The sequence below is a fragment of the Magallana gigas genome, chromosome 3 (genome assembly GCF_963853765.1).
Source record: "Magallana gigas chromosome 3, xbMagGiga1.1, whole genome shotgun sequence".
Taxonomy (NCBI): domain Eukaryota; kingdom Metazoa; phylum Mollusca; class Bivalvia; order Ostreida; family Ostreidae; genus Magallana; species Magallana gigas.
In genome coordinates this window covers 60,196,921-60,211,844 of record NC_088855.1, presented here as the reverse complement: position 1 = coordinate 60,211,844, position 14,924 = coordinate 60,196,921, and the positions used below count along the sequence as shown (strand labels likewise).

The window sequence follows — 14,924 nt, the reverse complement described above, 5'->3', positions numbered from 1 at the left end:
GCCTGTTCTTAACATATATATATGAACTAAAATAAAAAGAACTTCTTCCATGTTATCAAGGTAATTCATAAAGTTATAGCACCATCAACAAACTGTTGTACGGAAATATAAATTCAAGATGCAAGACTGGTTGGTGTAACCCAGGAACATATCACTAGGAGTGATGTTCTCCATTTGACCATACAGCCTGTCATTGGCAATTACCATCACCTTACAGAGGCATCAATAGACTACACAAATTATCTGACAAAATCCAGATTCTATAACAATAAGGCTTGGATTTCACAGTTATTGACATTGAAATAAAAGAGATGAAAAATGTATGTCTTTGCAAAAATAATAGAGTAATTAACAAAATAACCCTGTATTATTATTTCCAGCAAAAGTAAACTCTCACACACAAAAGAATACTAACCAACAAATAGATTCAAGTTGATACAACAGTTTATTATTCAACAATTAATACTGAAATGTTCTGTTTTCATTATACATCTTTCAATACGTCTGACAAAATGAATTTTGAATTGACAAATGAAAGTGGGTCCAGACTGTTAGCAGTGAAGAGTCGGGTGTTTACGCCACCCTGTCTTAGCGCCGCCCTGTAAATGTGAAGCTTGTTCCGAGCGGCTGTAACAAAGCCTGCCTTAGGCACCTCCTCTATATCTACAGAGGACAGTCCATTACACAGATACTTGTGGTTCAACACCATCCAAAGTGCAATAACTGCTGTAAAATTTATCTCAAATGGAGAAAAAGCTGCTAAAGGAAAGCGTGAACTTCCGAGGAGCACGTCATGAACAGAGTCGTAAAAGTAGAAGACGAACCCTGTGCTGGACACTCCGACACCAGGAATCAGCGAGTTCTCCCGCTCGGGATACACCTGTCTGTAATAGAAAGACTGGACGATTGTCTTGGCCGCTAGCTGCACTAGGCCACTCCCCATGGAGTTGTCTGTCATGTCCAGCATCCTTTGTGTCACTGTCCGTCCCGACTCCCTATTGCTACTCGCCTCCGAGTCCTGATCCAGCATGTCTACAGAGACATTCGAGCCCTCTATGATCAAATCCAAACAACCATGCCAAACATCTGGATTGCCTAAGATAAAATATATACCTTTTATTCAGAATTTTCATTGAAAAGTATATTTATATGCATTGTCAGCATTTCACCTGACTTAGGACAAGCATTTAACTCATTCTCACCGATTAAATTGAATTTCATAATTTAACTGAAAAAAATTCCATTAACATATTTGTAATAAGAAATTCTGATTTTATATTGTTTTTTTTTAAGAAGGAAATATTAGCTAATCAAACATTTTCATGAATTTTGTCAAACTGTCAAACTCTAGAACCCTTTTTTTTTTTTTAAAATTCATATTTGTCAATGATGAAAAATTATAAATAATATGGGACCAATATTTAGTGTGACAGCTCTCATTTTCTGGCTTAAGAAATGTTGACTCATTATTATCATCAGCTGTTCTGTTACATATAACTTTATTTAATGTTTTTACCAAATATACACCTAGCACACACGTGCCCGAGCCACACTCCATCTGTACATTATAGACTGGAGTGAATCCATCTGTTTACAATAAGTGCAAGTTGATGAGCACTTACAAATGAGGCACAAAGGTCATATTGCTCACCTGACTAAGACTTTTATGCTCAACAAATAACTACTTTTAAATTGGCATCAAAATGAGGTAATGGTGAGCTTGATTGAATATGTTAAGTGCCAAGATCATCATAGAACTAAAACCTTTAGAAAATGATTGACCAAGGTCATATCTGAGATCGTTATACAACTCGGTCACTGATGTCACCATCCCCCCCAAGCTCTGCTACAAAGTTTCCTTGTCTGTATGATAGTACATGTCAGAGAGTGGTTCACAGGATGTTACTGCAGTTAAAACAGTAAAATACTATAGTGATAAACAGCAAAACTAACTCACTAATCTGATCAAATATACAATGTCGCTACATGCTACAAAGCTTCGCTGAACATATGGGTGGATTAGACAGGATTTTATTGACTGGTAATGCTCTAATTTTCTGCATTCATCAATGTTGATTTATCCATGTCAAAGGATTTATGAAATTTTATGAAACCTGTTGATATATTTTTGTCAATAATAAAATTTCCAGGCAATGCCACTTACCTATACTTGTGTCTCCATAAGTTACTTGTCCGTGTCTCCTCCTACATGGACAAGCTTTGGGCTGGGCAGGCTTTTGGTCATCAACAATAAAACGGGGAGATGCTGAGAGGCGAGTAAACAAATGGAAGGCCAGCAGCACAGCCAACTCTGTGTCATTAGTGCAATCTTCTGCCTGTGATAGACCCTCTTGGTTTTCTGCAAAATAGACATCTTTAATTAAATCAAACTGAAATAAAACCATAAAGCTTCAAAAGGTTAATTTGTCAGAGAGCACATTATATCAACTGACTGATGCTGCTGCTAGATCAGAGGCCAGCTGTGATATTATCTGATATAAAATGTGTCTCTTGAGTTTTACAGCTAATAATTGAGATTAATACAAAAAGAGAACATATATTTATATTGAACATATAAATCCACATCATGTCATGTCAGCTCTTTAGCATGTGTAGAAAATTGATTTAAAAAACACATGAATAATTGACATTGATGTGGTTTTAATCAACACAAAAAATCCGAAACACGTAACAAGAGGAGAGAGTAGGTTCTTTCTCTTTGAAACTCGATAAGCAATGTCACTGGTCTAAAGACAAGCCTTCTATAAATAAATAGAACACATTACACAGCTGATACATTTACATTCTGTAGCTGTTCTTGTTCTACTTTCACTTTCAATGTATTATTCAGCTGTTGGCTAGTTTCACTTTGTGCCTCTAGCATAGTCGCCAGGAAAATTTGACGTTCGAATTCTTTATTCAAGGTTAGAAGAACTAACGTCACATTTAGAACGAGCTAACAGTTCCAATTAAAGCATACCTCAAAGATTACCTGTGTTGACCAAGAACCGGATGAGACACAGGAGTAACATCTTCATTTCACTGTCTGATGGAATTTCTTTTTTGGTGACAAAATTCTTCAACATTTTGAAGGCATCAACGAAAAAATTCGCAAAGGCATATACACGCTGAGTGGGTTTGATCGTACAGACTGCCTTGTTGAAGCTGCAACCGTTGTCAGGGTCCGCAGCGTTACAAGACCCGATAGTGAATGCACCCAGGCCTGTAGTGATGTCCTTGAACCTGTAGATAGCGTCTGCAAATGAGGGGTTTTGACACAAGAACGAATCGTGAAATGATTCCAACAATTCGTCGTCTGTTTTCCTTCTCTTTCGTGGTCCTCCGTCTAAGGACGCCATTTTTCGCTGTGGGTAAAAGTAGTTTCGGCAATATGTCCCGGTTGAAAGGATCTTGGTAAAGTTAGGTACTTTACAACTCTGTCGCCGTTTTTAACACATAATAAACTTATTGTTAAAAATTATTTGACATCGAATAATTTGTACTTAAAAACTGGGGTTTTTTTTGTTTTAGAAAAAAAAAAGATTTAATTTCAGTTCTTTATACATTTATTCATTTTAAAACTATAACACTTGCTATATAAAAATTGTATAGTGTATTTCATATACAACGTCGGAATATGTTGTGATATATCATAAACTTGCCAAATACGACCCGTAGTTTTGAGCGACTTTCCATGCGAGAAAAGCCGATTTCACATCACATGACAGTGAGGAACAACACACACGTTCATCACCTTGTGAACATCTGTATTACAGCAAACATTCAGATTTACTCCATAATCAATATCGAAATATATATGATATATATAAATATGTTCATGTGTATATAGTTAGACTGTTAGACCCACTTGGTATCTGAAGGAAATCAGTAATTCGATATGAGTTCTATAAATTGGCAAATCAACGCTATCGAGTAAAACAACATGTTGGCGTATGAGTAACTCTTAAAACCTGCTTCAGTTTCAAATACATTGTTTGGCCAATTAAAAGACTAATTTCATATTATTACAAGAAATGATCTTGACGCAAGCGTCAAATGGGCCGCAAAAAATATAATTGTTGTATGAATCATTGGTTGTTTACATAAAAACACACCGCAAAGAAGAAAATAAAAGTTGGTTGTACTAATTGTTATGGTAAATTTAAATATACTTTCAGCAACTTGTTTTGAAGTTTAACATTTTACTATTATCATAAAGAATCGAGTTCGTTACTGTAAGCATTTCTAACGGTAATTGTTCGATCATTGCCATAGTATGAAGGAATGGAAAACACATTGATTTTTACAATACAAAGATCAACTCATCATTTTTCTCTTGGAGATTATGCATTTCAAACCATTTTTTTTTTGTGTTTTTTTTTTTGCATTGAATTGAATGACAACTTAATGCATTAGTTTATATGATTTCAAGGGACCACGTGATAAAACAGAAATTGATTAGCTCAAATTTTCCAGTCAATTCAAATTATTATGTCTGTCATATTTTTGCGTAAATAATTGATATGGATGTCATTTCATGATATTTTCTACCACATTTTACATGGAAATATAATAAACACACACACATAAAGTCATTTTATTTGACACGGCAAATAGAAATTCAAATATATCCTTTATGTAAAATTTAATGACATTCAGGTCTTTAGTATGTCCCGCATACCGATCCCGATGCGAATGACGACCTCCGGAATTTTCCGAATAGATTATAGTCTCGATAAAAACGCGAGTAAGACAAAAAATATGTGATATTTTTAAAAGGCATAAAACATATTTCTATATGCAAATTTACTTTTAATTCATAAAAATATGCATAATATTAATTCTATAAAAAAAGAACTGTCCCGCAGAAACGCAGTAGCAATATTTAAATGTGTATCAAATAACGGACCGCCTTCCGGCGGCCCGTAATAAGCTATAAAAATAAGTTTAAATCGTATAATAAAGTCTTTTTGCACTTTTCGTGTTGTTTTTGAGTGGATTAATTATTTCTTGATTGATCGAAACTAAAACTACCTCCACAAACTAGCAAGGACTGACCCTGGCTTTGCATGTATACGAAAAATAAGCTGATTAATTCCTTTGCCTGGATCAAACCATGGATGGGAGAAGTGCCGTGTGGAATTTTTCCCCCTATCACATGAAAAAGGCACTCACTCGTACGCTTTTTGGTACCTTGTGTATGGCTAATAACGCAGAGTCAGGACTACCTTTGATGTTATATATATATGTACATCGGAAAGAATGCACACTTTAGCTCGTTGATTCTAAAGAAAGTCGGAAGAGAAAATGTGATATGTTACGAAAATCTTTATTGATTTTACTTTTTTTTTTATAGAACACATCATGACATTTCTGTAGTAATTATCCATGTGAGGTTTGACACGTTTTAACGGACAAACTGACAATGCTTTATTCAATGCAATGCATTTAAACAAATAGTTCAGAACAATATATATAGAAATCGATTTGATATCTAATAAATTTGTCCAATTTGTCTAATTTTTAAAATAGATAACATGAGTACATTGGTTGTAAAGTTGATGCCTTGTAAAAATATATCGGAATTATATCGGCTTATTTCGTATGGTTGAACAACTTCAGACAGTGTAGATCTGATCGTGATGTACGTAAATCGTACATAAACGCACTGGTATTTTCATTATTATTGCGGCTATTGAAACAATTCCTATTTGTTGAGTTCTTGTAAACGAGTTTTGAGACATTCGATCAAGCCTGAAGTCTTCACCTACACGGGGTGACATCCTTCGATTGCCGTCCTGCTGTTGAAGTCTGCAGAGGCAAGGTGTGTTTGGTCTGGAATAGAATGAAACGTATACAGTGATTTAAAATTGTTCGTACATCCGACAATACAGGGGGTGAGAATGTTGTTGGTTTTAATGACCAAAATTCTACACTTATGAAGAACTTAGCGATGACCTCATGGTCAGGCATGTACCAAGGTGTTTTATTGATTTCTAGTAACTTTGTTTTGGTGATATTTGGACATGCAGGAATACTGAGTCTGTTGTTTAATTGTTTTGTATTTCTTGAGTCTGTCAATATAAAAATTCATGTAAATCTAGCAAAAAGTCATACAAACTCCACTATTTGGAAACCAATTGATCTGTTAGTTAATCATATACATGTAATTTGATAGCTATCATCCACGAAGTGATGTCTTTTATCTGACCTGCTCCAATCCCACGTGACTCTTTTTCACCGCTTTTCTTACGCGCCAGCTGAAATCAAAAACAAAATATCAACAACTGTCAATAATTCATCTTTATATACGAAAGTATATAGAAAGTGTTTAGATTTACAAACCTGGAATCGAAGCAAATGTGTCCCATCACGACTAATGCGCCAGCTGAAATACACACAAAAATACATTTTATAATTTTTAAAATAAAATATAGAAACTTTTAAATTAAAAAAAAACACAACAACATTACATACCTGGATTTGTAGAAAATAATTCCCACTGCTGCTATGAGAACCAACAAGAACCCAATGGAAGAGAAAGCGACGTCACTCCGTATTACACGTAAGTCTTCTTGCAAGGTCCCTGGGGTCATGTTGTCCATATGGTAGGCGGCTAAGGAAAGTACAAGTGAGCTTATTTTATAAGAAAACCTTTTCCTATCTATATCTATCTATATCGTCGTCTATATATTGTCTTTGTTGAGGACGATGGCAATCTTTTTTCAAGCTTTTTTTTCTGGAATTGCGGATCACTCGAATCTTATTGACCCCCCCCCCCCCCCAAAAAAAAAATCAAAACAAAACAAACAAACAAAAAAAACCCCACAAACACACAAAAACCCAACATAAAACAAGAAAACAGCAACCACGACTCCTCCCCAAAAAAACCCCATTTAGGTGAATTGCTCTAAGTCGTGACTTCTACGCGAGCTTACATATCAATATAAAAAAGAATGTGATTTGGCTTAAGATCTTTAGGTTTCAAAGAAAATTTTGTCATATTTTGTAAGAAAAACATTAAGTTAAACCTTATTCAAGGATCATTTTTCAAATTTTAAAGCGTTTATAAAAAATAGCAATTATTATTGAAAAACCCCCATAAACTACTAGCAAGTTCGTCATGGCTTTATATTATTTCTAAAATTTACATCTCAAAACAGTATATCAAACCTGGAAGATGACGTATGTGAGTTGTAGTGGATTCGTTTGCCGTAACAACATGGCGCCAGATCCTGACAGTGGTTTGTTTACAGCCACTGACTGGGTCACAGTACTGGTCCTTGGAGCAGTCGCAATCCCACAGACAGAGCCGTCCATGGTAACCCGGGGGGCACGGGATGCTACAGTTGGGTCCCATTGTTCCAGCGGGACATTCTATAAAGAACATAATAAATAATCCAAAGGAATTCTGACAAAAGTGATCTTTTGATCTATATTCATATTCAGTTGTAGTTTTCAGCTTTTATTCAATATTTACAGATTAACGTGTAAGTCAATGTGTTAATCAATTAAAAAAACTCATTGCTTAATTATGAAAGGAACTATTTAATCATTTACATAGTATAATGTCCTTTTCAGAAAATTGAAAAAAAAGCATTTGATGTCACCTGGCGTAGAAGGTGATGAAAAGATATATTAACTTGATCGGGAATTAAACAAAACAACACCGTGTTCTTTGTAATTATTAAATTAAACTGCAAATACAAAAGTTTGCTTATCTTAGCTCTTATCTCTATTTGATATTTTAGTTATTCTAGTAAAGATACAAAATACAGTCAGCATTTTAATATTGTTTACCTTTACAGGTTCCATTGACTTCAAAATAATTCGTACAACACATGAAGCCACTGAAATAAGTCAAGCGTAATGGTACAATGTAGTAATTTCAGTAACCTTTACACTGCATACAGTGAACGAGCAACAAAAAATTGCCACAGAAATTGATGTACATGTAAGTTGGATCTATGTAAATTGTTGACATGGAATCTATAGATATTTTTTTGCTTATCTAGCATGATTTTTTTTCACTTATCCTTATCGAAATATTGATTATTTTAAATGAAAGGGAAACAATAAGTAGTTTTCCAAGAAGAATCTGTACAAATCTTTAGCAAAAGCTCAACTGCCTTCATTGTGTAAGGAAAAGATCTTAAATTGATTTTTGCTTATGTTAGGTTATGTTAGAAGAATCTTTACGTTGATATTGTGTGCATTTCGAAACTCATGTAGTTCAATCGATTAGAAACTAAGTAAAGCAGAAAGAAAAAGTATAACAGCCATTATTTATTGAGTATTGTGCACCAATAAAACAGGTATACAACTCGTGTTCAGTGCCAAATATCACGGATAATGTAAACCATATTGAAGATAATTCTAAACACAAACCTATACCAAAAATTGAGAACAAGAGCGCGTATATATGTACTTATTAAAAAGTATTTAAAAAATCTTAATTTTATAAAGAAAACAATAAAAATATCAGCATAATTTACAGTGACATTGATTAATTTCATGAAGGAATAAATCAAGCTGTTCTTTACCTGTCCACACATTGTGCGCTCTCTGTAGTACCGCTGCGGATGAATGTTATAAATGCGATGACCACCTGGAGAACAAAATACATCCTAGCCAACTTTTTTGTTTGCTGTGTATTCAAATACTAACCATACCTTTTTATTATTTTTACAGATTATGGACTGTCTAACAAAAAGAGACGGATTTTTTTTAACGTAATCAAACTTTCCAGGAAATTTTCTGCGGGGATTATAACAAGTGTTGCAGGATAGGATGGGCAGCGCACAGCACCGGGCGCGCCACAATATCCAGAGATTAGGACGCGGATATAGAGAAAGTGCATTTTCCTGAGTTTTCCTATTTTTGTAATCTAGTTGAAATGTCAGACTGTATTAAGGTCAATCATACATGTAACTTTTTTATATCTTATAATGAACTTAAATAAAAATATTTTAACTTATAAATAGAAAATCGTGTTTTGATTATTTCTAAATGCAACTGCTGTCATACTTAGATTTACAAGTTCTTGCAGAATAGCACGGCAAAGAAACGGCCCTCTGACAAATCTTCTTTAGATTTTAAGTTAGAATAAAAAGAAAATGTCATTGTGCAGAGTAGAATGTTCTGTGTCAAAGGTATCAAACGAAACGGACTTTTTAAAAGATTTTTTAGTCTCGTCCATTTTTAAAATTAAGAAAATATTCCTATCATTTTCATGTAAAGTGCTGTAGAAGAGGATACATGATCATTCCTGGTAATTTGAAAAAAAAAAGATTTTTCATTAAATAAATTTCATTTTTCTAACATAAAAAAAATGAAATACAGAAATTTGTCGAGGACACTTTTGTGTTAAAATGTACAAAGTCTTTATTGTTTTTCTCTATTCATGTGTGATGTATTGTTTTAAACTATTGAGTGGCTAATACTTCGCTTTACAGCAAATCACACTTATAACTAAGTGCCAGGGACGGGCGATTTTACTACGTCATAAGCGTCATTTGTTATATCCGTCAAGTTTAAAACATGTGATAAAGTCACGGGGAATACAAATCAATTCATCATAAGCATGTTCGCTATAACTGTGTTTCACTGTATTAACTTCAGATGGCATGTTTTGTTTTTGTTTTGAATTGAAAATAAGTGTTACTGTTAAAGCTTTTTTATAACCAGTCTTGGAATTTGATTGTTTATTAAAAAGTCCAGTTTTGCTTGAGAAGTAAATAAAAGGTGAATGAAAGAAGTTTAACTTTACGGTAAAGACGCAAACTGAATACTTTAGTAGATAAATGTTTCTGTTTTGTACAAATGACACTTTTACTATAGTTTCCACTCAAAAGCCGACATTAAAGGTAAGTAGGTAGAATTAAATCGATGCCATTTAATATTTTATATAAAGCTTTCTCAAATAGACTAATGTACACTGTGATATTATTAAGGATAAATTTGGAAGGTAACACTGTTTTTATAATACATGTTCAACAAATTAAATGTAGTGAATTCTTTGATTTTCAAAAATTGTCGGTGTTCCTGCCAACATTCTTGACAATATATTAATATCTTTTAAAGGTCGAAGAAAACAAATCACTTATAATATGTTACAAAAGAAAATAGTTATACAATGTTTGTTTTTGGAAGGAACTTGTTAATAACAATTATCAAGCAACACAACATAAAAAAACCCCCCTCAAAACTAACAAAAAACATATGGATATTCTATAGTAAGGCACGTTTGATGTCTTTACAATATTAGTAATATAGTGTTATCTTGACGTTACTTTTCTCTACCTTTTTAACTTGACAGGTAAAATGTCTCTGATTTTTATTGATTGGTTTGTTTTGTATTGAATGTTTGGTGTCCGATTAATTCCATATCATTTTAAACGTATACATCTGTCGTGGATGGATCTAAGTTTCTCTTCAAAGACAGTATATTGTATTGGGACGACGTTTGAAATGTTTGTTCATAGTTAATTGGAAGTCCTCCTTCACTAGTTGTGTTCGAGAAGCTTACATCTTTTAACTGACGTTTGGCAATGAGTCCATAAATCCCACCGACATTATTGTAATTGGAAAGTTCATCATTCTCACTACGTATTGTATTTATATTCTCTGTAGTTGTACCCATTAATTTCATAAATTTTAAGTTCTCGTATTGATGATACAAGTTTTCTGACGCCCCTCTTAATGGGCATAGTTCAAAAGCTGCTGCTTCTGGGTTTTGCCCTGCAACTGAAAAAAAGATTAATAGAAAAAAACGAATAAAAAGAAATCAATGAACATTATATGCAAATAAAACCAATCGGTTATTAAAGAGTGTCTCAGGTTTTGAATTACGATTGTCTTCTCTAGAATTCTTTGAGGAACATCTAGAAGACGATTGCGCTTGACACCTTTTCAATCTATAAATAAAGCAATGAATTTTTTAATGTATTTATTTGAAAAATAATTGAATTTCACTTTTTTCTCTCTCATAGCTATCAATCAAATGACAAACCTTAATCTTAAATAGATAACTCCTGCTGCAGCTAATCCAATTGTGATAATGGAACCAATAGATGCAAGTGTGACGTTTTTCCACTCAGATGTCTCTGAAAGATAAGTGTGTTTATTGTAAACTTGTTTTACATTACACTTAAAGGGGCATGGTCACAATTTTGGTCAATTTCTATTTTTCTGTTTTTATTATTTAAAATGCTTTAGTAAGGCATTTCTAATGATCAGATGAAAAGAGTCAGTCTTAGTGATATAAGCAAGATTCAGGTCTCACAATTCTTTGGCATATAAACAAGGCTCGTGCCCTGTTTTTGTTTACATAGGTTCAATATACCAGTAATTTGTTTTTTCAATATTCTTATTCGTTTTAAGCATAAATAAACAGTTGCTAACGTTTAACACATTCAATTTAGGTCTAAAATTGGAATTTTCCCTGCATAATTCAAAATGTAAAAAAAGCTTTGGTTACATAGCAAACGATTGTAAGCTCTGTAACTCGCTTATACCTCAACGAATTACACCCAAATTTTAATTGCTTATTAAAAATGCCTTACTGAAGCATTGTAAACATCTATATCGGAAACATAAGTTTTGACAAAAATCGTGACCATGTCCCTTTAAATCCTGTTATTTAAGGAGAGTATTTAATATGTTGTGCAAACCTGTTGCGAATATCAATGAAATATGTTTGGATAAAAAAAAAATCATATTTGAACTCTAAAAAAGATGCTTGGTTTTGATAAGGCATGTGAAATTAACCCAGTGTGGTATATCTTATGTTGTCTGATCATTTAACACAAAGATGAAACCTAAAAACAACTTCCTACAGTTAGTTAATGACTTAGTAGTCACCTGTCTTTTTGGTCGTGTTAGTTGTGATGTTGAGACATCCATTAACTGAGTCGCAGTATTGACTATAAGAACAGTGACACTCTTCGTCACAGAAACGACCAAAGTAATTATCTGGACACGTGGCGCTACAGTTGACTCCATATGTTCCTGCCGGACACTCTTAGAAAAAAACAAACAAAAAATCGATATTTTTGCATAATGTATTCTCTAGCTTTATGAAATTCTGAAGATGGTTCATCGCATTATAAACTTTAAAAGTTTACCTAAAAGTAAACACATTTACAATTTAATTCACATGAAATATTTGTTATTATTATAAAGCTGTAAATATTCAATTCTCTTCTAACCTGAACAATGACCGTTCTTTATGTAGTAATTCGAGCAGCATGGACGACCTTTACTAAAACAAAGAGCTTATGGTATGCAAACATACATATTTTGGGTTTTTACATGATACATGTATCTGATTAACATGTTGCAAGGTAACACACTTAGTTAATGGTAAATATGATATTTGTTTGAGAATTGCATTCGTTCTATTCAAATATATTAAACCAATTTCTCCGAATTCATTATTATAGTAGATGCAATTAATTTTAATCGCGTTTGGTTGGTAGGATTTTATTTATATGGTGCAATTGACATATAGCTTAACCTGTTGTAAAGTTACATGTTTTTTGGGAGTTGATTTCAATCAACTCTCCTATGCAGTTACTCATACAAACCGAAAGTGAAACAGTGTTTGGACTTCATCACAAATCATTGCTGCTGACAAGACTTAGTTCTTGAAAATAATTGATGAATTCGATGTAATGTATGCTAAAGCATTGTTTTTCAATGAAACTTATTTTTAAATACCTTGAAAATAGTCAGATTTTAAATGGTACGAACAATTTAAATATTATTTAACATGATTCATATGGGGGTTTCTCGACATTCTTGTCGAAAAAGTCCAAAAATTCACATTATAAAAATGTGCGTAATTCAAATTAGAAACTACATGTACTTGTCATGCAAAATAACATATCATTGATTTTAAAATAAATAAACATCGACAAAATCAACTCCCGTCAGTTCTTCAGTACTTTGATTATTATACGGTTCCAAAAAAATATATACAGTGAAACCCGTTTAGTACAAACACGGATATAGCGAATTCTCGGATATATCGAAGTTTTATAAGTCCCCAGTAAAATAATTATCAAATGTTTGGAAAATTATCAAACCTAATAAGTGTTTTGTCCTGTCGAGGATCAACAGTTTGATATGTAAACAACAAAGGATAATATATAACAATTAAATTCATAGTTTAATTCTCAAACTTTTTGCCTTCTTCGTCAATCGTCTGTGCAAAGCTGGCTTGGATGCCATTGTAGGATCGTATTATTACGTCACGGGCAAAGGGGGTCACTCTAAATATTTTGGGGCTTAAAAATTAAAGATAAATGTTGAACGTTTGTGTAAAAAAAATCAGCTCAAATAACGTCACTGTTAAATACGCCATGTTGCCGTATAAATATTGACGCTCGCCGTGTTTTATAAGGCAATCACGTGACGCAATGAATTTACGGATATAGCGACCAGACTCTGAGTCCCGTGGAGGTGAATAATAATGCAATTTAACATTTTTATAACGAATTTCTTTTTAAAAAATTAAAAAGATTGCACTACCATTTTCATTATTTTTTGAATTTATTTTCATATAAATTTTTCAATTCACAATCCGATAATTAAAGGTATCAAAGTTCCTTTTTTAAATTTTATTTTTTTTATTCTAAGCCTCAATTTGCAAAAATTATCTCCTGGTAAAAACATGTATATAGTGATTCGCTAGTTAATAATACGAATTCGTTATACTGATATAACGATTTACGGATCCGATATAACGAAGTAGATCTACCCCTAGGACTTCGCTATAACCGAGTTTCACTGTATTGATATATTAAATAATTCACTTTTCACCTTTTCATTTAAACATTTTGTAGTTTTAAGGAATACGTTACGAAATACTAAATAGAAGAATTTTTCGTAATGGTACAAACTAACCACTAGGACAGTTTAAACACATTGAAAAAATCTAAATATATAACCCACTAAAAGTAAACGTATCATACATGCAACTTATAATTTTCAATATTATTTATAATATCTAAATATATACATACTGATATCGAATTATTATCGCATCGTGTTCTGGCAGCATACCAAGCTATAAATCTGTATTTTACTGTTATAACGAGGTTTCCTATCCTTAAACTTTCACCTTTTTATTAATGTTGTATAGAGCCGAAGAAGTTTTGTGCAATCAACGCAGACCATACACACATGAAGGCAATTAAGAAAGGGTATATATTTTTAAAGCCAACATGGGAATAGAGAGTTTAGATTGTAATATAAGATGATAGTAGTATAATGATAACTGAAAAAAATAGTTATTTAAGCATTGATTGCAGTTCTGAAGTAATTTCATCGTTCAAAACATTAAAAATATAAACTCAACACGTTACGCCTCGTAAAAGAAAGAAAAGAGAAAGATATATAGTAAGAGAATGATCGGAGCGTACTCAAAATTAGAATAATTTGTCAACAAACCTTTTGCATTCTAAAGACCTTGCATAGCCTGTTAATAATTGTAACACAAATAACAAAACCATTATACTATTTGAACTCTGCATCTTTCACATACATCACATGTATTTGCATACAAAATAATCACATTATTTACCAGCTATATAACGTTGAATGTTTGAAACACTATAAGCATTTATACATGTAACAGGTGCATGTTAGAATTACTTCCTGAAAATAAATAAGGTAATAACTCTTTAAAAGTGGTTTTTCTAAATGATTATATCAGATTTAAACGAGATAAAAAGCAAAGGCTATAGACATAAATCGAAATATTTGATTGATGTGTCTGTCAGGGTCAGGCTGTTCATGTTGGGCCAGCCATTTGTAAAGTGTTATTAGACCATAACTAAAGTGTCCGTCAATTATCTGTAGTATATGTCGATTATTTCATCAAGGTCGAGGAGCACATTTTTAATTTAGCTAATCAGAAA

At 32.8% G+C, this 14,924-nt stretch overlaps 3 protein-coding genes across 3 annotated transcripts; all 3 read right to left on the bottom strand.

Moving 5' to 3' along the window:
- Nucleotides 1-426: 426 nt before the first annotated feature.
- On the bottom strand, nucleotides 427-3,391 carry LOC105334428 (uncharacterized). The gene is made up of 3 exons (XM_011437869.4): nucleotides 2,993-3,391; nucleotides 2,165-2,359; nucleotides 427-1,095 (listed from the first exon to the last, which is right to left on the bottom strand). The coding sequence occupies exons 1-3, from the start codon at nucleotides 3,357-3,359 to the stop codon at nucleotides 485-487; spliced, it is 1,173 nt and encodes a 390-aa protein (XP_011436171.3). The 5' UTR covers nucleotides 3,360-3,391; the 3' UTR covers nucleotides 427-484.
- Nucleotides 3,392-5,346: 1,955 nt separating this feature from the next.
- Nucleotides 5,347-8,772, bottom strand: LOC117692998 (uncharacterized). Its single transcript, XM_034482801.2, has 7 exons — nucleotides 8,544-8,772; nucleotides 7,801-7,850; nucleotides 7,174-7,377; nucleotides 6,478-6,616; nucleotides 6,346-6,388; nucleotides 6,212-6,260; nucleotides 5,347-5,835 (listed from the first exon to the last, which is right to left on the bottom strand). Exons 1-7 carry the CDS (start codon nucleotides 8,624-8,626, stop codon nucleotides 5,768-5,770), a joined length of 636 nt encoding a protein of 211 aa, XP_034338692.2. The 5' UTR covers nucleotides 8,627-8,772; the 3' UTR covers nucleotides 5,347-5,767.
- A 1,254-nt stretch (nucleotides 8,773-10,026) lies between these two features.
- Nucleotides 10,027-14,610, bottom strand: LOC105334431 (multiple epidermal growth factor-like domains protein 10). The gene is made up of 6 exons (XM_011437871.4): nucleotides 14,455-14,610; nucleotides 12,210-12,262; nucleotides 11,863-12,021; nucleotides 11,012-11,105; nucleotides 10,852-10,916; nucleotides 10,027-10,746 (listed from the first exon to the last, which is right to left on the bottom strand). Exons 1-6 carry the CDS (start codon nucleotides 14,535-14,537, stop codon nucleotides 10,394-10,396), a joined length of 807 nt encoding a protein of 268 aa, XP_011436173.3. The 5' UTR covers nucleotides 14,538-14,610; the 3' UTR covers nucleotides 10,027-10,393.
- Nucleotides 14,611-14,924: the final 314 nt, after the last annotated feature.

Excerpts from the sequence above, each read along its gene's own strand:
- LOC105334428 (XM_011437869.4), bottom strand. The coding sequence starts at position 3,359 with ATGGCGTCCTTAGACGGAGGACCACGAAAGAGAAGGAAAACAGACGAC. Across the intron at positions 2,360-2,992 it reads CCGGTTCTTGGTCAACACAG|AAAACCAAGAGGGTCTATCA; the intron begins GTAATCTTTGAG and ends TCTATTTTGCAG. Across the intron at positions 1,096-2,164 it reads TTATGGAGACACAAGTATAG|GCAATCCAGATGTTTGGCAT; the intron begins GTAAGTGGCATT and ends ATTTTATCTTAG.
- LOC117692998 (XM_034482801.2), bottom strand. The coding sequence starts at position 8,626 with ATGTATTTTGTTCTCCAGGTGGTCATCGCATTTATAACATTCATCCGC. Across the intron at positions 7,851-8,543 it reads AGCGCACAATGTGTGGACAG|TGGCTTCATGTGTTGTACGA; the intron begins GTAAAGAACAGC and ends GACTTATTTCAG. Across the intron at positions 6,389-6,477 it reads ATTATTTTCTACAAATCCAG|CTGGCGCATTAGTCGTGATG; the intron begins GTATGTAATGTT and ends TGTGTATTTCAG.
- LOC105334431 (XM_011437871.4), bottom strand. The coding sequence starts at position 14,537 with ATGCAGAGTTCAAATAGTATAATGGTTTTGTTATTTGTGTTACAATTA. Across the intron at positions 12,263-14,454 it reads AGGTCTTTAGAATGCAAAAG|TAAAGGTCGTCCATGCTGCT; the intron begins GTTTGTTGACAA and ends TCTTTGTTTTAG. Across the intron at positions 12,022-12,209 it reads AAAGAACGGTCATTGTTCAG|AGTGTCCGGCAGGAACATAT; the intron begins GTTAGAAGAGAA and ends TTTTTTTCTAAG.